The 22547-nt window shown below is 47.3% G+C and overlaps 2 protein-coding genes across 4 annotated transcripts; both read left to right on the top strand.

Annotated features, from left to right (window-relative positions):
- Positions 1–223: 223 nt before the first annotated feature.
- On the top strand, positions 224–15918 carry Kifc1 (kinesin family member C1). Of its 2 annotated transcripts, none has more exons than XM_077109585.1 (11): positions 224–304; positions 7456–7593; positions 7746–7845; positions 8354–8407; positions 8523–8573; positions 8780–9180; positions 10238–11017; positions 11597–11887; positions 12000–12073; positions 12212–12287; positions 15792–15918. In XM_077109585.1, the coding sequence occupies exons 2-11, from the start codon at positions 7567–7569 to the stop codon at positions 15834–15836; spliced, it is 1899 nt and encodes a 632-aa protein (XP_076965700.1). In that variant the 5' UTR covers positions 224–304; positions 7456–7566; the 3' UTR covers positions 15837–15918. The 2 variants fall into 2 exon arrangements, with proteins under 2 accessions (XP_076965700.1, XP_076965699.1); XM_077109584.1 differs by lacking the exon at positions 224–304 and adding an exon at positions 430–499.
- A 1208-nt stretch (positions 15919–17126) lies between these two features.
- Positions 17127–22486, top strand: Phf1 (PHD finger protein 1). 2 transcript variants are annotated; one of them, XM_077109583.1, is made up of 15 exons: positions 17127–17608; positions 18308–18482; positions 18569–18650; positions 18760–18855; positions 19248–19348; positions 19460–19608; positions 19787–19882; positions 20084–20152; positions 20297–20420; positions 20518–20585; positions 20755–20859; positions 20984–21173; positions 21265–21359; positions 21629–21706; positions 21860–22486. In XM_077109583.1, exons 2-15 carry the CDS (start codon positions 18324–18326, stop codon positions 22146–22148), a joined length of 1701 nt encoding a protein of 566 aa, XP_076965698.1. In that variant the 5' UTR covers positions 17127–17608; positions 18308–18323; the 3' UTR covers positions 22149–22486. The 2 variants fall into 2 exon arrangements, with proteins under 2 accessions (XP_076965698.1, XP_076965697.1); XM_077109582.1 differs by having other exon boundaries at positions 21626–21706.
- Positions 22487–22547: the final 61 nt, after the last annotated feature.

Raw genomic sequence — 22547 nt, 5'->3', positions numbered from 1 at the left:
CCCGCTCCCTCCCAGCCAGTTACGTTCGACCAGTTACGTTTGTGCGGCGTTCTCCACGCATTTTCTGACGTAGGGAGCCGCGGTGGGGAGAGGAGAGGAAGTCTAGCACTTACTGTTGGAGGAGGGAGGGGTGAGAGGAAAAACCGGGGCCGGAAGTGGAATCATTTCGCTTAACTCCTAGGCGCCCGCGATACGCAAAGGAGAAGGCGCCGGTCTGACGGGTGTGGCCTCTGGAGGCGGAGGGCCCTGTGATTGGTCCTGGGCTGTGGCGACGGCGACGATTGGCCCCTGAGTGTGGAGCTAGGTGAGAATGGATGGTTGCCGTTAAAATTCAAAAGTGGCGGGCGTGGCGCGGGGCTGCTAGCCGCCGAGGTCCGTAGCGCGCGTGCTCTGTGTGTCGAGCTGGCGCGAGAACGCGGGTCCCGGGAATCCCGGCGCCCTGTCCTCTTCCATTGTACTCAGTGGAGTGCGTGAGGCCGAGGTGGACATGGAGTCGCAGGTTAGTAGAGTGGCGCGCCTCTCCGGCTGGGATGAAAAACAACTGCCGGCCACCAGATGCTGCCGAGTCCGCGGCACCCGGCCTGGAGGGCGGAGATCCGTGTGGCCCTGCGACCGTGGAACGGGCGAAGGGGGCTGTGGAGACCGCAGGGAGCAGTTCTAGGAGATCGGAGGCGACGGCTGTCTAGCGGTCTCCAGTTTCAAGTCTTGGCGGCCGGGACTCCCATTCATACCTCCAGGATTTCCCATTTCGAATTCTCAGTCTGGTCTGGCGCGTTTCCGCCTCTCGATTCTTAGGATTGTAGTGTGTGAGAAGGGAGAGTTCTGAGATGACCTCTGCCTCTGGGGAAATGGTGTCTGAGGTCCACATCCCTGTCGTTGAACTTTTGTGTTGTCTTTCTGCTTCGAGGTGTTTAGAAAGGAGAGAGAAGGAATGGGGTAATATGGACTGAAGGATTCCATCCTCCCTCTTTACCTAAATTTTGTCGAGATTTCAGCCCAGTGGGGCTGGTTAACTTTAACTCTTTCTCTTATCATTGCTACAACCTCTCAGTGGCAATATGTGTATGTATATGACAGTGTGTACTGACCTCTGGTGCCAGGAAATGTCTCCTGCCTGAATCCTTTGTTTACTATACTTTCACGTTTGTATTTACCCAAAGTCAGGATTCACCCTGATGAGGTTCTTTGTACTCTGACAACCAAAGAATAGTACAGTGTAATGTGATTGAAAAATAGTAAAAACTCCTCAGTTCTGTTCTCCAAATATATACTCTCCAAAAATATGTTCTCCAAATATATGTTCACCTACTATATGCTGGACATAGTTGTTGGGACTTAGGATGTAGCAGTGAATAGGACACATCAGTCTTCTTGCCATGCAAGAGGCCCTGAGTTCAGTCTGCAGCAGAAACAGAAAATAGATTCCAGCATCATGGAGCTGCCATTCTGTGAGAAGACATACAGAAACTGTAATAGAGTATTAAATAGAGTGGTCTCAGTAAGTCCCACTGAAAGTTTAGAGTTGATTGAAGGCTTGAAGAAAATAAGGGAGTTAAACAAGTTGATATTGAGAGAATCCATCAGAGCAGAGTCTCCAAAGAGTTGCACAGTAAGTGAGCAAGTTGGAAAGTTGTGGGGCTGTGAGGTAATGAGGATTAGAGTTGCTAATCAATTTTGTTTCTGCAGGAACTAATGTAAGGACTTTGGGTTTTGCTCTTAGTAAGATGGAGATTCATTGGATGTAAGTTTTAGGCAAAGAGAGATAAGGTATTAGATTTAAGAGGATCCCATTGCTGCATGGAGATTATACTGTAAAGGGGACAAGGAAGGAAACAAGGAGATTTGTTAGGATATCGCCTTGTAACAGAGTCTCTCAGCCTTGATTTATTGTAAGTTTACTGTGTGTGTGTGTGTGGGGGGCTGTCCTGTACATTTTTGATGCTTAGACCCCTGGACTCTACCCACTAGCTGCTAATAGCAACTCCTGTGTAGTCATAACAGTCTAAATGTCTTCAGATATTGTTAAATGTCATTTGGGAGGTAAAACTACCCCCAGTTGAGAACCACTGGAGTATGATAATCCAGAGTGTTAGCCGTGGAAAAAGTAATAACAAGTGGTTGGGTTCTGGGTGTGTGGCAGGGTACCAGGGATTGAATCTAGGGGCACTTAACCACTGAGCCATATCCCTAGCAGTTCTTATTTTTTATTTTGAGACAGGGTCTCGCTAAGTTGCTTAGGGCCTAGCTAAGTTGTTGATGCTGGCATTAAACTTGCAATCCTTCAGACTTCTGAGCCACTGGGGTTACAGGCATGCACCACCACACCTGGCTTATGAAATATATGTATGTATGTATGTATTTAAAAAAAATTTCTTTTTAATTGTGGATGGACACGATACCTTTATTTATTTATTTTTATGTGATACTGAGGATTGAACTCGGTGCCTCACATATGTGGGGAAAGTGTTCCACCACTGAGTTACAACCCCTGAGCTATAATCCCAGCCCCTAGGTATATTTTGAGGATATAAGACAATGAAAGGACTCTGGGCTTTTTGGCTTGATCAACTTAATGATGGAGTTATATCAACTGCTATGGAGAAAATTGCAAGAGGAACAAGTTTGAATGGGTGATGTATAGCTAAAGGTTAGGTATTAACTTTTTTTTTTTTTTTCCTTTTTGGTACTTGGGATTGAATCAGGGGGCACTTTACCACTGAGCTACATCCCCAGCCCTTTTTGTTTTTTGAGTCAGGGTCTCCCTAAGTTGCCAAGGCTGGCCTCAAACTGCCCTAGCCTCCTGAGTCATTGAAATTATAAGTGTGTGCCTCCACATCTGGCTAGTTCTTAGACATCTAAGTGAAGTTGAAGAGTCAGTTTGATGTTAAGTTCAGAAGTGAGGTCTGGGTTAGAGATATAAATTTGGGAACTCTCAGCATATCAGTGGTATTTGAAGCTATGGGAGTGGATTATAATTAGAGACAGAGCATAGATAATTATTAATGCCTAGAAAGTTACTGGTGTATTTGAGGACAACAGTTTTGGTGTAATGGTAGGAATGAGAGCCTGATTGAAATGGATTTAGAACAGAACTTGGACACAGTGACTATTTTTTTTTTTTCTTTTTTAGTTGTAGATGGACATAATACCTTTATTTTATTTATTTACTTTTATGTGGTGCTGAGGATCAAACCCAGTGCCTCACACATGCCAGACAAGCGCTCTACCACTAAGCTATAACTTCAGCCTCAATAGTGAATACTTTAAACAGTACTTTTTAGTTTTTGTAGTTGTAGATGGACAGCATGCCTTTATTTGTTTATTTTTATGTGGTGCTAGGATTCAAACCCAGTGCCACATATGTGCTAGACAAGTGCTCTACCACTGAGCTACAGCCTCAGCCCTAGACAATACTTTTGAGGAATTTTGCAGCAAAGAGCAGCAAGGAAAAGGGTAGTAGCTGGCTAGGAAAGTACAGTCAAGAGACTTTTTTAGGTTGGAAAGCATGTTTGTGTTTTATTCTGACTGGATTGCTCTATTAGAGTGTGAGAAGCTGATGATGTAGAGGGGAGAAGGGAGGGTTGCTGGAGCCAAGTTCCTGAGCTGGCAAGGAGGGTGGGATCTACATGGGGAAAAGGGGTTGCCTTAGGAGCAGTCATCCATCTGTGATCTTGTGGTGAAGTGGATTTAAGAGGGGTTGGATGAATATCTGTTCTTATCCTTCTCATTCTGGAAAGTTGAGGATCGTAGCTTTTTTTTTTTTTTTAATACTTTTATTTGTTTATTTTTATGTGGTGCTGAGGATTAAACCCTGTGCCTCACATATGCGAGGCAAGCACTCTGCCACTGAGCCACAATCCCAGCCCAGAGGATCATAGCTTTATAGATGGGAGAAAAACAAAAAACTGAATTATGAATAAATAAATCTTTAAACATCTTTCCTTTCTTCATCCACCTTCCCTTCTTTCTTCCTTTTGGTTCTGGGGATCAAACCCAGCACCTCATACCTGCTAGACTAGTGCTCTACCACTCTTCAGCCCCAGAATACGTTTTCTGCATCCAAGGGTGTAGTTCTGCAGGAGATCTAAAATAGTAGTATATAGAGGAAAAAGGGCACACATAGTGCTTGATGTTGGAATATTTAAAAATTGGTTTTCATACTATATTTGATTACACTTAATTAAAATAAGCATTTGTGGGCTAGGGTTGTGGCTCAGTGGCAGAGCACTTGTCTTGCACATGTGAAGCACTGGGTTTGATCCTCAGCATCACATAAAAATAAACAAAATAAAGATATTGTGTCCATCTATAACTAAAAAAACTTTTTTAAAATAAGCATTTTTTTGTGCATGAATGAGAAAAAAATCCACCTCCTTTTTATTTGTATGGTTTGGCTGTTTCACCGCTTAAATATTCCTTCACTGGTAGACATTTAGTTCCTTCAAAAATCATAGAGTGTTGGCTGGGGTTGTGGCTCAGCCGCAGAGCACTTGCCTCGCACATGCGAGACCCTGGGTTAAATCCTCAGCACCAAATAAAAATAAATGAATAAAATAAAGGTATTGTGTCCAACTATAACTAAAAAATAAATATTTTTTAAAAATCATAGAGTCTTAACCATGTAGCAGACATTGTAGTAGAGCCTGTGGTTAGTTATGAACAAAATAGACAAGTTCTTATGGTGCTCATAATCTAATGTCAGGAAAGACAATAAATAAACTACAACTAAAACAAAACCAAGATATCAGGTTGTTTCAAATTTTATAGTGATACTCAATGACTTTTTTTCTCTTTCTCTTATGATACTGGGAATTGAACCCAGGGTGCTCTACCACTCAGCTACATCTCCAGCCCTTTTAAGTTTTATATTTTAGACAGGGTCTCACTAAAGTTGCTGAGGTTGACCTTGAGTTTGGAATCCTCCTACCTCTGCCTCAGCTGGAATTACAGGTATGCTACCACCATGACCAGCTTGAACATTCTTGAATATACCTCGCTGTATCACATGTAGCTCAAGCTCCCTTTCCCAAAACTGAATGTAGCATCTTTTAAAACACAACCCTATCACCAGACGTGGTGGTGTGCATGCCTGTGGTCCTAGTGATACAGAAGACAAAAGGAAAGAGAATTGGAAGTTCAAGGTCAGCCTTGGCAACTTAGTGAGACCCTGTCTCAAAATAAAAAATGAAAAGGACTGGGGATGTAGCTCAGTGGTAGAGTTCCCTTGGGCTTAATCTCCAGTACCACAAAAATGGAAAGGGGAAAAAATAAATAAGTAAACCCAGCCCTTCGGGTACTCTTGGATTTCTCTGTATCCAAATGTAATTGTACATTACAATAGTATATGAATCTACAATGATCTTTTTTTTTCCAGCGTTGGGAATATAACACATGCTAGACAAGTGCTTTGCCACTGAGTTATATCCCAACCTTACAATGACTTTAGAATTTAAAAACAACATAACCAGCCCTTTCCCCTGTGATATGGATAATGGAACTGTAGTAGACCCCTGGGAGTCAGCCTGAACTCCTCATCTTCCTCCCTGCCTGTGTTCTTTTCCAAGTCAGTTCCTAGTTAGATCAGTAATTCATTTCTCGTGTTTCGGCCCCTCTTCTTCATCCCCACTGCCCAACTTTACATCTGGTATGTTAAATTCTCTCATGTATCCAGAATGGTAAGAATCATCTATGTCCTTGGGAGAATTGAGAAAATAGTATTCTGTAGTTTTAATTCTTGTTGAGCCCCAGTTGGGAAAGTCTGCCTGAGAGAGTAAGCTCTGGGAAGGCAGAGACTTGCTGTTCATTACTCAACCCAGCACCTAGAGCAACATCTGGACATCAGCAATGCAGATGTCCAGCAGATCTGCGGATGAATGATTATACCCTTCTTCACATTGCTCACAATTCACTTTTGTTGTTATTGTTGCAGATGGGACAGAATACCTTTATTTATTTTTATGTGGTGCTGAGGATTGAACCCAGTAGCTCATACATGCTAGGCAAGCGCTCCACCACTGAGCCACAACCCCAGCCCCACAGTTCACTTTTTTAATACCAATGTAGTCATTCTCTTCTAACTAAAAATCATCAGGCTCCCTCCTGCCTTCAGGGTCCAGATCCTTTACATGCCAGATTCCCTTGCACAATTCCCTTCTGTTGTTATCTGCTCACTCTCTATGTATGGCCTATGCGTTCAACTGAGTAGAAGAGATTGTCATTTATTACATACACCCTCCTCACTCTCTACCTGGAATGTTTGTCCTTGACTTAAACTCATTAGGCCAACTCTTCCTTATCCTTAAGACTACCTAAAGATACTCTTCTCTATCCAAATGGGATGCCCACCCCTTTCTCTAGTCTGGTTTTAGTACTGAAATTTCTCTGTCCCAAGAACCCCTTAGTTCCCAGGAAACCAAAATGATTGGTTACTCTGGATGTGAGCAGCCATGGAGTGAGCATAACCCCCAGGTACTGAATTAAGCTACTTCAAGGACAGGATCTCTCTTTTCCCACTGCCAACGTTATGGTCTGTAAATTGCTCTTTCTACTTACTTGACTTCCCCATGCAAGTCAGTATATTTACAACTGAAACATTTAATTATTTATTTGGTACCAGGAATTGAACCCAGCAGTGCTTATCCAATGAGCCACAACCCTAACACTTTTTATTTTTAGGCAGAGTCTCACTAAGTTGCTGAGGTTGGCTTTTAAAAACTAGCTGGCTCTTCACAGTATGCAGAGATAAAGTTTAAACTTCTTAGACTGGTATCACAGTCTTATAGGGCAGCATGGTCCAACCAGGCTGGATTCTAAATCTGTTTTACCTCTCAGTGCCTTCCTTCCATCATCTGTAAAACTAATAATTGGCACTAATAACTAATTAGTGTTATTAACTAATAATATCCCCTCAGTGGGCTGCTATGAAGATAAAGTGAGTTGATGCAGATAAAGCATTTAAAACAGTGCTCAATAAATTCTGCCTGCTTCTTTCAACCAGTCTTCAGTCTTCTCTGTCTTCCATTTTCTGTCCAACATCTGTCCAGCTTTTCTCTTAGGATGCTCCCACTTTTATGTCATGCCCCTCTTCTGTCCATTGCTATTTTGCTGGCACAAAATCTGAGTCTAGCATTTGGGACAGGTGGTACTCAGTTAGTGCTTATTAATGGTGACACTGGGAATTAAGGTTGGGGGGTTAAATTTTGAGTTCACAGGGAATTTGTGCTCCTGGATATTATCTTTTGGGGGGAAGTACCAGGGATTGAACTCAGGGGCAATCACTCAGCCATACCCCCAGCCCTATTTTGGGTCTTACTGAGTTACTTAGTGTCCTGCTTTTGCTGAGGCTGGCTTTGAACTCACAATCCTCCTGCCTCAGCCTTCTGACCTGGTGGGATTACAGGCGTGTGCCACCATGCCTGGCCTGGATATTATCTTAAAGGTCACTTTTCCCAGCAGAGGTGCCCCTTATTGGAAGTGAAAAAGAATATAGAGTTGAAGACACCGCTGGTCAAGGGTCCTTCCCAACTGCCTCTCTCAAGAAGTAGGCTCAAGAGGGGGCCTAACCAGATGGAAGATGCTTTGGAGCCTGCAAAGGTGAGCGGGTGTGGAGAGCTGTACATGTATATATGTGTGAGTGAGGGTGTGTGTGTGTGTGTGTGTGTGTGTGTGTGTGAGAGAGAGAGAGAGAGAGAGAGAGAGAACCAAAAAGGGAAGTGACTGTGGACCCTGTCTTTACCTTTCTCCAGAAACGGACACGAGGTGTGGGCGCAGCAACCAAAATCAGCACGTCCCGCTCCAGAGTACCACCCCTCACCACAGTACCACAGACACAAGGCCATACTGCAGGTGGGTTCTAGGGGTGGACAGGAACCGCGGGCATGGGTGTGCAGTGCTTGTCTACTCATGCTTTTCTTTTTCAATTTCAATCTGTTTTGAATAGGTAATAACATTTTACTTGGTTCAGAATTCCAAAGGCAGGAAGAGGTTATATAGTAAAGCTTCTTTCACACCTTTGTCCTCTAGGTACCAAGTTTACTTTCCCTGGGGCAACTCCATGTCCTAGGGATATTCTGTGGGTATATAAGCAAATATGGACATCATCTCCCACTTTTTTCACATGAATAATAGCATACTTTACATATGGTTTTATCACTCTATTCTTTTTCACTTGTCTCACTCCACCTTGCTTCTTGGCATGGTGAGTAATTTTGTCCTAGGAGGGTTGTCATCAGGAGCTGGTCATATGTAAGGGATGAGAGAAATTATCTCTGATCTTTAGAAAAAGTGTGCTCCGTGCTTCTGGCTCAGACAGTACATGATTGTTACGCATTTCCTCTCTCCCTTCTCTGGATAGTTCAAAAAGTTCCCAAGAAGACAGCACCCCGTTGTTCCACAGCTGTTACTGCAGGTAAGTGTGCTTAAGAGCTGGGGCTGAGAGGGAATTGGGGTATGTGTTAAGGGAAAATGGTGGAGGTAGAAGGATGTTGGTTCTACAATTCTTTTGTCAACTTCCAATTCTCTAGTGTTGAAGAACCAGAAGCCAGTCCCTGCTGTTCCTGCCCAGAAACCTGGCCGTAGGTGACAAACATAATCATTGGGTGAAAGGCTGGGATAGGGAAGAGAAGGTGGTGAGTGCCCAGAAAAATCCATTGGTCTCTTCCCTATTTAGAGGGGAAAGAGATAGGTATGGCATCGGGTGTGGAGGCCCTGAAGGCCAGAAGGGAGGAAGGATAGAGAGCCAAGACTCCATTAACTTTTGTCTTTTTTGTGTCCATGTTAGCAACAGCTGTTCCTCCCATAGCGGGAGTAAAGAAACCCAGCAAACGTCCTGCCTGGGATTTAAAGGGTCAGTTATGTGACCTAAATGCAGAGTTGAAACGCTGCCGTGAAAAGACTCAAACATTGGACCAAGAGAACCAGCAGCTGCGGGAACAACTTAAAGAGGCCCAACAACAGGCCAAGGACTTGGGGACAGAACGCAGTACCCTAGAAGGGGAGTTGGCCAGGGTACGCACCCAGGCTGAGCAGGGCCAACAGCAGCTTGGGAATCTGAGTGCCCGTGTCCTAGAGCTGGAAGAAAGGCTGGGCACACAGGAAGGTTTAGTGCAAGTCCTCCAGAAAGAACAGTTGGAATTACAGGAGGAACGGAGGGGGCTGACAACCCGACTGGAGGAACAAGAGGTAAAGGCAGGATTCTCCAAGTGCAAGCCCCCTTTCCTTGCAGAGGTCATGCCCTCTTTCCTTTCCAGCCTCCCTTGAAGTCTCTTTGGGCCTAGAACTCCTGAGCCCACCTGTCTTTAGCACTATGCCTCTGTCCTCTACCCCAGTCCTTTATTTTTTAAATTTTATTTATTTTTTAGATGTAGATGGACAGTATGCCTTTACTTATTTATTTTTAATGTGGTGCTAAGGATCAAATCCAAATGCTAGGCAGGTGCTCTATCACTGAGCTACAGCCCCAGCCTCCCAGTTCACTTCTGACTATTGCTTTCTACCCCAACTTCTCCCGATGCCTCCTGTGTATCTCTCACATGGATATGTGTCTTACCCTAGTCATCTACTTTCCTATTTTTCTTCAGTTCTCCAGCTTGAATACAAATCTCTGTACAAATCTTTCCCCATGTGCTTTGAACTCCTTGGTGAACTCCAACTAGACTGAATTACTCGCAGTTTCCCAAATGACTCAATTCTCACTTCTGGCACTTTGCATGTACACTTTTCTCTCTTTTATTTATTTTTTTATTTGATATGGGGGATTGAACCCAGGGGCACTTAATTTCTGGGCCACATCCCCAGCCTAACACTTTCACTTTCCTCTTTCTGGAAAATTCTTTCTGTACTCCATCTTTCCCTTGGTTCACTCCTATAGTTTTGGGTGTCAGCCTAGATATCTTCCTCATGCCCCTCCTGGATATTCCCATAGCACTTTCTATCCTAGTACTATGATTCCTTCTTTTTCTCTTCTTTCCTTGTACTATAATTCCCTCTTTTCTTTTCCCATTCTCTTTTCATCCTTCTTTCTTCTCATCCTTCTCACATGGTAGAAAATCATTCTATCACAGAGCTACATCTCCAACCCCTGATTCCCTATTTTCTTATCTCTTTCTCTACCAGACTTACACCTCAGGGGCCAAGGAGCCCACCTCCACACCCTCTCCCCACCATTTCATTTTTGTTACATGACTTTTTAAAATTTTTGGTTGCATATCACCCTGTGTGTGTGTTCTGTTTTGGGCAGAGGAGGCTACAGGCATCAGAAGCAGCTCTGTCAAACAGCCAAGCAAAGGTGGCATCTCTGCAGCAGGAGGCTGCAACCCAGGCAGCCTTACTGGCTGAGCGAGGAGACCGTCTCCATGGGCTAGAGATGGAGCGCCGGCGACTGCATAACCAGCTGCAGGAATTGAAGGGCAATATCCGGGTATTCTGCCGGGTTCGTCCTGTCCTTGAAGGGGAGTCCACCCCTTCCCCTGGCTTCCTCTTGTTTCCTCCTGGCCCCGGTGGGCCCACTGATCCTCCAACTCGCCTTAGCTTCGCCCGATCTGATGATCGGCGTGCAACCCTGAGTGGGGCACCAGCCCCCACTACCCGCCACGATTTCTCCTTCGACCGGGTATTCCCACCAGGAAGTAGGCAGGATGAAGTGTTTGAGGAGATCTCCATGCTTGTCCAATCCGCCCTGGATGGCTACCCAGTGTGCATCTTTGCCTATGGTCAGACAGGCAGTGGCAAGACCTTCACAATGGAGGGTGGGCCTGGGGGAGATCCCCAGTTGGAGGGACTGATCCCTCGGGCCCTGCGGCACCTCTTCTCTGTGGCCCAGGAGCTGAATGGCCAGGGCTGGACTTACAGCTTTGTGGCAAGCTACGTAGAGATCTATAATGAGACTGTTCGAGACTTGCTAGCCACTGGGACCCGGAAGGGCCCAGGGGGCGAATGTGAGATTCGTCGGGCAGGACCAGGAAGTGAAGAGCTTACTATCACCAATGCCAGATATGTCCCTGTCTCCTGTGAGAAAGAGGTGTGTACCTATGGGGACTGGAACAGGAGAATGGGGAAGAGAGGGCAGGGAGTTACAGATGGAGCAGGAAATAATTGAAAGATAAAAGATGAGTTATGGGGATGGGTTATCACATCAGTTTTGACTAGTCAGCTGTAAGGTGCCTTAGCAATCAGGGAGTAGAGAGGAAGGGACAAGAGTCACTCATCTCCTGCTGGTTGCATCACAGGTCTCTTCCTGCTGTGTGTCTTGCTCAGTTCACTGTAGCCATGCTGGCCTTTTGGCTGTTCTTCAAACCACGTCATAATCCTGGTTCAGAATCTTTTCTTGAACACTCACTCCTCCCCTGGAGATCTCAAGGCAGTAGGCCATCTGCACTCTCCACTCTAAACTGCACACTCTACCCACCTTCACAAAACTTGTTCTCTAGTTTTGCTCCTTAGCATTCTCAGACATACGGTATATTTTATTTATTTTGTCCTTTCATTGATTTAAAAAGAAAGCTTCAGGGTATCAGGGGCTGGCATTCATTGCCACACCTGACAGTATCATCTCTGACTTCATGAATGCCTTTGCCTCTTGGCTGTTCCCCATTCCTAGGTGGAGACACTGCTTCATCTGGCCCGCCAGAATCGGGCTGTGGCCCGAACAGCCCAGAATGAGCGATCATCACGCAGCCACAGTGTATTCCAGCTGCAGATCTCTGGAGAGCATGCTGCCCGAGGTTTACAGTGTATAGCCCCCCTTAATCTTGTGGACTTGGCTGGAAGTGAGCGGCTAGACCCTGGCTTAGCCCTTGGCCCAGGGGAACGGGATCGTCTTCGGGAAACACAGGCCATTAACAGTAGCCTGTCCACACTGGGGCTGGTCATCATGGCCCTGAGCAATAAGGTGGGAATGGGAATAAGGACAAGTGAGACTTGGGGAGCCACTGGGGATGGCTCATGCAGAATACTGCTTTATCCTAACAGCCAGTCCCTTCTTTCCACTACCAACCCTCTAGGAGTCTTATGTGCCTTACCGGAATAGCAAGCTCACCTATCTGCTACAGAATTCTCTGGGTGGCAGCGCTAAGATGTGAGTGAAAAGGGCAGCTGGAAAGGGTCTGGTAGGAACTATGAAGATATTGAGGTGACGGGTAGGAAGGGGGAACAGTGGTGGCCTGTCAGCCTCTACTTACCACTAATGCTGGTTGGACCTTTTATCTTTCCACAGGCTCATGTTTGTGAATATTTCCCCTCTAGAAGAGAATGTCTCGGAGTCCCTCAACTCTCTACGCTTTGCCTCCAAGGTGCGATTACTACCAAGCCCAGTCCTTATCAGAACCCCTGGCTAGATGTAAGGCATCTCCATCCCAACCTCCTCTTCTCTCTGCTTGAGAGGTAGAGGCATTTATCAAAAAAAGGATTTACTTTTTTTTGGTACTGTGGATTGAACCCAGGGGTGCTTAATCATTGAGCCACATCCCAGCCCTTTTTATTTATTTTGAGCCAGGGTCTCACTAGTTGTTTAGGGCCTCCCTAAGTTGCTGAGGCTATCTGAACTTGCAGATCTCCTGCCTCAGCCTCCTGAGTCGCTGGGATTATAGGCATGTGCCACCATGCCCTGCTTGCATTAAGTTTTTAAAAATAGGTGACTAGGGGCTGGGGGTGTGGCTTAGTGGTAGAGTGCTTGCTTGGTATGTGTGAAGCCTGGGTTCAATCCTTGTCACTGCAGAAAACAAAAACCAAATAGGTGACTAAATGGTCAAAACTATATGTTACAAAAAGAAGCTATATGCATTTCTTATTGCCTTATGTGTGTATATAGTTTTGTGCCTTGTTTGTAATATTATTCCTCATCAGCACTCAGGGATCATAGAATTATTTTTAGGTCTGCCTAGCATTCCACTGTGAGGATAACACCAAAATTTATCCACCAGTTCCCTCTACTGGACACTTGGATTGTTTCCACTCACTTTCTATTATGAACAAAACCACATTGACTAACCTTGAAAACATGTCACTTTGTGTTCTTTTAGTTACATCTAACTAGGGAAATACTGTTTGAAATGGAATTGCTAGAACAAAAGAGATAGGCTGGTTTTTCAGAGCATTCCAAATAGTGTGAAGTCAGCCTCCAAATCCCACAAGGGTCAATCAGCCCAGTGGCCATGAACTCTCAAGGACACTTAGTGTTCCTGTTAGAGTTACACAAGACAAGGGAGTTTCTGTTTCAGGGAATAAAAATATATATATGTATTTTTCCCCTGAACCTAGAGCCTTTCAGTGAGTTTCTGCCATTATTTGTGGTCTGATTGTGTCTGCCCTTCTGGTGTGCTTAGGCTTCCCCCATGCAGTACTGGCTTGCTACCATGGAAGCTGTGTCAGCACCTGCATTGGCTGGGCTCAGGTTTACCTCTGATATTTGGCAAGTTCAATTAAAAGGGCATTGGCGTTTGTTTCCAACTATTTATATATGTATTTTTTTAAATATTTATTTTTTAGTTGTAGATGGACACAATACATTTATTTATTTTTATGTGGTGCTAAGGATCGAACCTAGGGCCTCAAATGTACTAAGCAAGCGCTCTACTGCTGAGCCACAACCCCAGCCCTTGTGTATGTATTTTTATTTTGGCATTGGAGATTGAAGTTAGGGCCTCCTGCATACTAAACACATGCTCTACCACTGAGTTATATGCCCAGACTTTTAATTATATCAACATGCAGCGATATGAACCTTTTTTTTTTTTTTTGGATAAGAGATTGAACCCATGGGCACTTAACCATCAAGCCACAACCCTAGACCTTTTTGTTTTCTATTTTGAGATATAGTGTCTTGCCAAGTTGCTGAGGACCTAGCTAAGTTCCCGAGGCTGGCTTTGAACTTGCCATCTTCCTGCCTCAGCCTCCTGAGTCTCTGGGATTATAGGCATGCACCATTATGCCTGGCCAACCTGAATTTCTTTTTTCTTTTTCTTTCTTCTTTCTTCTTTTTTTTTTTTTTGAGAGAGAGAATTTTTTTTTGGTATTTATTTTTTAGTTTTCGGTGGACACATCATCTTTTTTTTTATTTTTATGTGGTGCTGAGGATCGAACCCAGCGCCCCATGCATGCCAGGCAAGCACACTACTGCTTGAGCCACATCCCCAGCCCCTGAATTTCTTAATATCCTCTAATAACCAGTTAAGTTTCATCTAGTTGCCTTAGTTAAGTTTCACTTAATTAAGTTTGTTAAATCAGGATCCAAGCAAGGGTTGCTCATTTCATTTGGTGGAATATTATTGTAGTCTGCATCAAGCCCTCTACTCCCTTTTATGCCATTTGTTAAAGAAGTAGAACAATTTGTTCTACTTAATGTGCCATATTCTGGATTTGGGCTGGTTGCTTCCCCTGCCATCTACAGGCATTACTTCAGATATTGTAGGTTTGGCTCCAAAATACTGAAAATACAAAATAGTAAAATAAATCAAATGTTGCAATAATGTAAGTCACGTGAACTTTTTGTTTCCTAGTGTGTATAAAAGGTATGTTTACATTATACTGTAGTTTATTAAGTATGTAATAGCATTAGGTCTTAAAAGTACATACCTTGGGGCTGGGGTTGTGGCTCAGTGGTAGAGCGCTTGCTTGGCATATGTAAGGCACTGGGTTTGATCCTTAACACCACATAAAATAAATAAAGGTATTGTGTCCATCTACAGCTAAAAATATATATATTTTAAAGTGTACGTACCTTAACTGAAAAATGGTAAACAGTACTAATGATCATCTGAACTGTTAGGAAAAATGGCACCAATAGAATTGCTTAATGCAGAGTTGCCACAAAACTTCAATTTTGTTTGAGAAAAAAAAAACAACAAACAAACCTGTTATCTGCAAAAGTGCAATAAACTGGTGTAATCAAATGAGATATTCCTGTATTTGGCTGCTCAGGAAATCAGTTCTTAATAGAAAAGAAAAATGCTGAATTCTGATTGATTAATTCTGATTGATATCTAGCAACTCCAAAGATGGTTGTTAAGGTTTTTATCGGGGTGGGAGGCAGACAGTAATTTTCTACGTACTTATGTATTTGAAGTCTGTTCTTTGTAGTTATTATTCTTTCTGATGCTCAAATTACCCCATCTTTGGCAATATGAGCCCCTGCAAGTTGGCTCCTGTGTCCTTCATTTTAGGGGCAGTGCTGGAGATGGAACCCAGAGCCTTGCATATGTGGGACAAATGCTCTACCGCTGAGTTGTATCCCTTAGTCCTCCTGTCCTTTAAAAGGAATCGCAGCAATCTTTTTATTTTATTTTTTTAGTTGTAGATGGACAAATGCCTTTATTTTATGTGGTGCTGAGGATTGAACCCAGTGCCTCACATGTGCTAGGCAAGCGCTCTACCACTAAGCCACAACCCCAGCCCAGTTATCTTTGTTTCAGATTCATCTTGTATATTTCCTCCTCCCGTGTTAGGATGATCCATTTTCTAAGGAACACTAGTTCTTAAGTGTTTTTAATATTTTGTCTAGGTTGTTTTATAGTAGAAGGGTTTGGATGTCTCTAGTCCAGGGTGTTGCTGGAAATGAAAATACTCTCTGCTCCTATATCTTCATGTGAAACTTCCATCACTTCTTGGGCCTTTTCACCTTCAAACCTCAGTGGGAATAGAAGGAACCTTAAGTGGGACCAGCATGAACCTGTCTTCAGAGCCCTTTATTTCAGTATTCCCTAAGGGCAGCCCTAGCATGGGGTGAGGGGTAGTAGAAGAAATTGTTCTTCTGGTTGCTCTGTAATTTGTTTTTATCCTGTCTAATCTTTCATCTCCAGGTGAACCAGTGTGTGATTGGTACTGCTCAGGCCAACAAGAAATGAAGATGGATCCAGATCTTATTTGTGTGTGTATGCGCACTTGTGTATGTTTTTGTGTGTATGTGTTGGGGAGTGGGGAATGCCATATTGGGTGGAGGGCACTATGTACCCCAGCTTATCAAATAAAGAACAGTTCTTGATTTTTATTTTTTTTTTAATTTAATTAAATTATTTATTTATATGTGGTGCTGAGGATCGAACCCAGGGCCTTGCACGTGCGAGGCAAGCCCTCTACCGCAGTGCCATAACCCCAGTTCCCAGTTCTTGCTTTTTAAATAAACGTTTTATTAGCGGTTGGCAGAGGAAGCAGTTTTTCACATCTGTAAAGATAAGAGCTGTGAATTGTCCACTCTGCTGTTTGTGTGGTTGGTTTTGTTGTGCAGTACTAGAGACTGTACATAGGGCTCCTTCATGGTAGGCAAGCTCTACCACTGAGCTATATCCTCATCCCTTTTTATTTTGACAGTGTCTCACTAAATTGCCCAGGCTGGCCTCAAACTTGCAATCTCCTGCCTCAGCTTTTCAAATATGCTCTTGTGCTCTTACGCCCAGCGTGATTGTGTTTTGCAGAGCCATGACTGGCTTTTCTCCCATTTCTTACCTGGTCTGGAACATTCTCCACTCTGTAATGCCCCCTCCGTGTCGTTCGCAACTGGAGGCTGTGCCCATAGCTACCACCCTCACCTTCTAAGTTTCCCCTTCTCGCAGGACATCCCACCCCCAAGCAGGAACGCTCTGTGGGTGGGTGTGGAAAGGTGGGGATCTGAGGCTAGAGGCTTGGCCGGAGTGTGCTACCACAAACTGCTGGCTTTTTCCTCCCGCCCTTTTCCTTCCTTCGTGTTCGAACGTCCCGGGCCCTGCCCACCCGCTGCCCATTGGCTGGCTCTAGTGGGCGTCACCACCTTGGGTACTATATCTAAGTCCTTGCACCGCCCTGAAACCGCGGGTTGGGCCGAGCATGCGAAGAGGGCGCACACACCCGCCTACTGCCTCGCACCAACCGCGTTGGGCCGCCGCCCCATAAGGGAGGGGCTCAGTCTTCCCAGGTGCCGTACGCGGGAGGAGCCACGCGTGCGCACGAGCGCGGCGGAGGGGGGACAACTTGCCACGGAGAGGGCGGGGCCGGGGCAAAGGCGGGAGGAGGGCGGGGCGCTAGGGAGGAGGGCGTGGCAGGGGCAATGGGAAGGGTGAATGGAGGGCGGGATTGTGAACTGGGGCTGGGGGCGGGACTTGGAATGACCATGGGGGTGGGGCAGTTAACGGATGTGGCATGGGGCGGGGGGCCAATCTGGAGGCAGGCGGCCGAGGAGGGGGATTCCCTCTTGCCCCAAGGGCGCGTCTCCCATTGGAGGAAGGGGCTGCGGGGATTCCCTCTCCCTCTGGATCCGGCTATCCGCGCCCCCCTCCGCAGAGGGGCAGCCTCTTGCTCGGCGCCCTCCAGGCCTGTTGGAGGTGAGGGAGGTGGGGTGAGGTGGTGCCCGCCCCCCACTTCGGCTCCTCCTTCCCCCACCTCGTCCTCCCCTCCCATCACCCTCCCCCCCAGTCGGTCCGTCCCTCCCCTCTCTCCCCCCGCCGCCTCCTCCTGCCGCTGCCGCTGCTTTGGCTGCTGCGTCATACGCCCCAGAGCTGCCGGGACGAAGGGGCTGGGCCTGGGGACCCCCCGGCCTCCACCTGCACGCCCCCTGACGCCAGGACTTGCCCTCCCCGCGCGGGGGGCTCGCCCAGGTCTTCTGCGTCGGCCCCTGCCCAGCTCCCGGCGGCCCCAGCTGTCACTGGTAAGAAGGCGGCATGAGGCGCCAGTGGGGGGGCAGGGAACCGGGGGTCGGCGCGCAGGGCGCGGGCGGGAGAGCCCCGCCACCCTGGCCTCGGGTCCGGGCTGGGCCGACTCAAGTCCCTTCTTGGACTTGCGGTCGTGGGGAGTAGAGACCGGGACTGGGACACGCCCCCCTCCCGGGGCACTCAGGGAAGTTATCTAACCCAGGGGCGGGGAGCCCCGAATTTGAGGGTGACCTGACATAACCTGGCACAAGGATGATTGTTCTGAATGAGACATGCAGGCCTAGGGGGAAAGTGGTGTTTCTACTCTGAAAAGCGTCTCTGAGCAACCGAGTAGCCCAATTATGATACCTCTAAACAGCTGGGGAAGGTGAAACTAACTGAGTGTTAACCTCTGGTTCTGCAGCCGTCATTTCTCCTAGGAGCTCAAGGCTAGGAGCTAAATATCCCAGGAGAGCTCTGGAGGCTGGGAAACTAGAGAACTGGGTTGGGGGGTTGGGGTTAGGAAGAGGAGAGCCAGCCACTAGAGTTGGAAGAGCTAGTGAGTGGTGCCCAGTGGTGTCCTATTCAAGTATGTGAGGGATCCGGAGACTGGCTTGAAGATGCTTGCTTGGTCCGTGGTAGGAGAAAAAGGCAAGGAAAATGGGGAAGCTTTCTCAGCATTTTTAACCTTTTTTCCATCTCTTGTTTCGGTTTAGGTCACCCCAGGATGCAATGGCGCAGCCCCCCCGGCTGAGCCGCTCTGGTGCCCCCTCTCTCTGGGACCCAGCTTCCCCTGCTCCCACCTCAGGCCCCAGGCCTCGACTTTGGGAGGGTCAAGATGTGCTGGCTAGATGGACTGATGGGCTGCTATATTTGGGCACCATCAAGAAGGTAAGACCTTTAATCTCTGACCTCTCACCTTTTCTCTATTCCCTTTATGTGTTTCCTATTTCATCTTTTGTGCTCACCCATTCCAGGTGGACAGTGCTCGAGAGGTGTGTCTGGTCCAGTTTGAGGATGATTCCCAGTTTCTGGTTCTTTGGAAAGACATTAGCCCTGGTGAGACCCTAAAGACCTGAGATTGTGCATCCAATGGAAAATAGAAACTTGGCTTGGTGGGCACAACAGGACTTGAGGGCTGGCCTCCTGACATTATGTTCCCTCACAGCTGCTCTCCCTGGGGAGGAACTCCTCTGTTGTGTCTGCCGCTCTGAGACTGTGGTCCCTGGGAACCGGCTGGTCAGCTGTGAGAAGTGTCGCCACGGTGAGAGGACAGACCACCTGAATGGTCCAATTTGCCCTGCACGTTCTAGATTGCCACCAGCCCTTTCCTCTAGCACTGGTGCTTATGTCCCCTGTCCTGGTTTAAGTTCCCAGGCCACCACTCTGGCCAGTCTCAACCCTGTAACCTCATCCCCTTCCAGCACTGGGAGAGGTAGCCAGAGAGAGGATGCTATGAAGTTCTGTAGGCAGAGGGTAGCTCACATCCTTTTTTTTTAGTCATATGACCTTGGGCAAGACCCCAAACATCTAGGAGCATTAGTTGTCTCATTTATAAAATCAGAATAATATACCCACCCCAGATTATTCTGTCTCCGTACCAACCACACACAGGCATTCAATACAATAACAACAACAAATGTTGTCGTTTTTCAGCTTATCACCAGGACTGCCACATTCCCAGGGCCCCAGCCCCTGGAGAAGGAGAAGGCGCTTCCTGGGTCTGCCGCCAGTGTGTCTTTGCAATTGCCACCAAGGTAATGGCATCTCTTTGTTGCCCCTTACTGTGGGAGCTTCCCACCTACAGTCTCTCCTAAGCCATTCATCTCCTACCCTTCTGAGGCCTCCTACCTGTTCTTTCTCTGCAGCGGGGGGGTGCACTGAAGAAGGGTCCCTATGCCCGGGCCATGCTGGGTATGAAGCTGTCTCTGCCATATGGATTAAAGGGGCTGGACTGGGATGCTGGACATCTGAGCAACCGACAGCAAAGCTACTGTTACTGTGGTGGCCCTGGGGAGTGAGTAATGAGGGGTGATAGGTTATGGAATGATTGATATGGTTGGTAGATTGTGAGAAATGAAAGAACAGGGTGAAGGAAACACTGCAGGGGAGGGGAAGTAGGTGACAAGGGGAGTTTGGGGGCAGTTAAACAGGTACAGGAAGTATTTGGAGGCCACAGTTCTGTTCCCCAACAGGTGGAATCTGAAAATGCTGCAGTGCCGGAGCTGCCTGCAATGGTTCCATGAGGCCTGCACCCAGTGTCTGAGCAAACCCCTCCTCTATGGGGACAGGTGAGGCCAGCACAGACTCTCCAAGAGCCTAGGACCCCCTCTGGCCCTGCTCCACCCTGTTCCCCCACACCCTCTGCATTCCAGGCTTTTCTATTGCAACCTTTCCTCACCTGCTTACCTCTCTCTTGCCTGGGAGTTTTGCATTGTCTGTATGAAATTTACCCAAATAAGGTGTGTGTTCTCCCTCTTGCTGACATCCAGGTTCTATGAGTTTGAATGCTGTGTGTGCAGGGGGGGCCCTGAGAAGGTCCGGAGGCTACAGCTTCGCTGGTAAGCTGGACTGGGCATGTCCTCAGCGTAACTCCTTCCTCAACACCCCCAGTTCTTCACCCTACATGCCCTCAACCACTTACCTCGGAACTCCCCTAACTTGTGTAGTTATTTCATGGCCTTAACAACTGGATGTTTCTCTAGGGTGGATGTGGCCCATCTTGTTCTCTATCACCTCAGTGTTTGCTGTAAGAAGAAATACTTTGATTTTGACCGTGAGATCCTCCCTTTCACCTCTGAGAACTGGGACAGTCTGCTCCTGGGGGAGGTAGGAAATAGTGGAATTTGGGGGATTGGGGTGGGACAGAGAATAAAGAGAAAGGGGGAATCATGTGCTCCTAACCTTTTTCTTTCTCTTCCCCCAGCTTTCAGATACCCCCAAAGGAGAACGTTCTTCCAAGCTTCTCTCTGCTCTTAACAGCCACAAGGACCGGTGAGTTGGAAGGAGCAGGGAGGCAAGAGGGAGGCCCAGAGAGATGAAGATCTGGATGTCTGGGAGGGGAAAGGCTGCAAGCACCTGGGGACCATCTCTGAAAGGGACTAAAGAATAATATGGAGGAATCTTGCAGCACAACCTCATACCATTTCTCTCCTCGCCCCAGTTTCATTTCAGGAAGGGAGATTAAGAAGAGGAAATGTTTGTTTGGTCTCCATGCTCGGACTCCTCCTCCTGTGGAGCCCCCTGCTGGAGATGGAGCCCCCACCAGGTCACTGGTCCAGGGAGGATGGGGGAAATTCTCAGGAATTAGTCTAGGGGGGTACATGTATAAAGTTGGGGAGGTCTTTGGGGTGTCCGGGAGGGGGCTGGGGGGATAAGGAGGCCTCTTACAGCTTCCCTTCAGGGCAGGGCCCTGGGGGAGGGGTCTCACGTCCCCTGGGGAAGCGCCGGAGGCCGGAGCCAGAGCCCCTGAGGAGGAGGCAGAAGGGAAAAGTGGAGGAGCTGGGGCCACCCTCAGCAGTGCACAATCAGCCCGAGTCCCAGGAGCAGAGGGAGCGGGCTCGTCTGCAGAGGGCACTGCAGGTACAGGGGCATGGAGAACCCCCATGGGTCAAACGATGGGGTGTGGGAAGGAATCAAAGATTCTCTCTCAGTCCTCTGCCCCTTCTTGTAGGCCTCAGTGTCTCCACCACCCCCCAGCCCTAACCAGAGTTACCAGGGCAGCAGCGGCTACAACTTCCGGCCCACCGATGCCCGCTGCTTGCCCAGGTTAGTGCTCCTCTGCCCCCCAACCAGATATGCTCCCAGTTCTTTACATCCTCCAGACTTGTCACTTAGAATGCTTTCCCTTCTCCCTTGGTTACTCACTACTTGTCCTAGTGAGATGTCTAGAACCAATGTCTGGTACCCAATATTATTCTGGGGATGGGGGTATTCTGGTATTCTGGGAGTAGTATTTAAAGTCTATTTCCCTGGGGGGGAGAAGATCTTGTTTCCTTGCTTCAGGTCTTGACTTTCTTCCTCTCCAACCCCAGCAGCCCCATCCGGATGTTCGCTTCCTTTCACCCTTCTGCCAGCACCGCAGGGACCTCTGGGGACAGTGAACCCCCAGACAGGTGAGATTCTATCCCTTATTACCCTTCCCCTCTGTGGTCACAGGTCTTTTATTCTCAAACCATTTCTTTGCTCCTCTGATCCACAAGTGGCCCCCATTTCTGGTCTTTGTCTATACCTGTCTGTCTCAACTTAGAATTACATTCTCTCCCTAGGTCACCCCTGGAACTTCATATTGGCTTCCCCACAGACATCCCTAAAAGTGCTCCCCACTCAATGACTGCCTCATCTTCCTCAGTCTCAGCCCCCTCCCCAGGTCTTCCTAGACGCTCAGCACCCCCTTCTCCCCTGTGCCGTAGTTTGTCTCCTGGGACTGGGGGAGGAGTCCGAGGTGGGGTTGGCTACCTGTCTCGAGGGGACCCTGTCCGGGTCCTTGCTCGGAGAGTACGGCCTGATGGCTCTGTGCAGTACCTGGTTGAGTGGGGAGGAGGGGGCATCTTCTGAACAGACTGCCTCTGCCCATCTCCCCATTCACATACACGGCACTTTCGTACCCTGACCTCTGACCTCACCTACAGCTGGGATGTACCTGGAGAGATAGGGGGTAGTTCTCCCTATTGGCCAGGCTGGAATCCAGGAGATGGGTGGGGAAGAGGCTCTCTCTTCTCTACCCCTCTTCAAGATTCCTGACCCCTCATCCTCTTCCCATTTCCTTTGATGTTATTTTGTTACAGCTTTTTAAATATTTTTTAAAATTATTTAACCCCTGGGTGCAGAGACTGAAGAGGGAGGGATAAGGGATTCCGGACTCTGTATGATTGAAATAAAGAGAAATAAACAAACCTAGTGGTTATGAGTCATGTCTGAAAGATGGACAGAATACAGAGACCTACACTTCTGACT

The sequence above is a fragment of the Callospermophilus lateralis genome, chromosome 6 (genome assembly GCF_048772815.1).
Source record: "Callospermophilus lateralis isolate mCalLat2 chromosome 6, mCalLat2.hap1, whole genome shotgun sequence".
Lineage (NCBI taxonomy): Eukaryota > Metazoa > Chordata > Mammalia > Rodentia > Sciuridae > Callospermophilus > Callospermophilus lateralis.
Note: the sequence above shows the minus strand (reverse complement) of the source record. Positions and strands in the feature narration are given on the sequence as shown.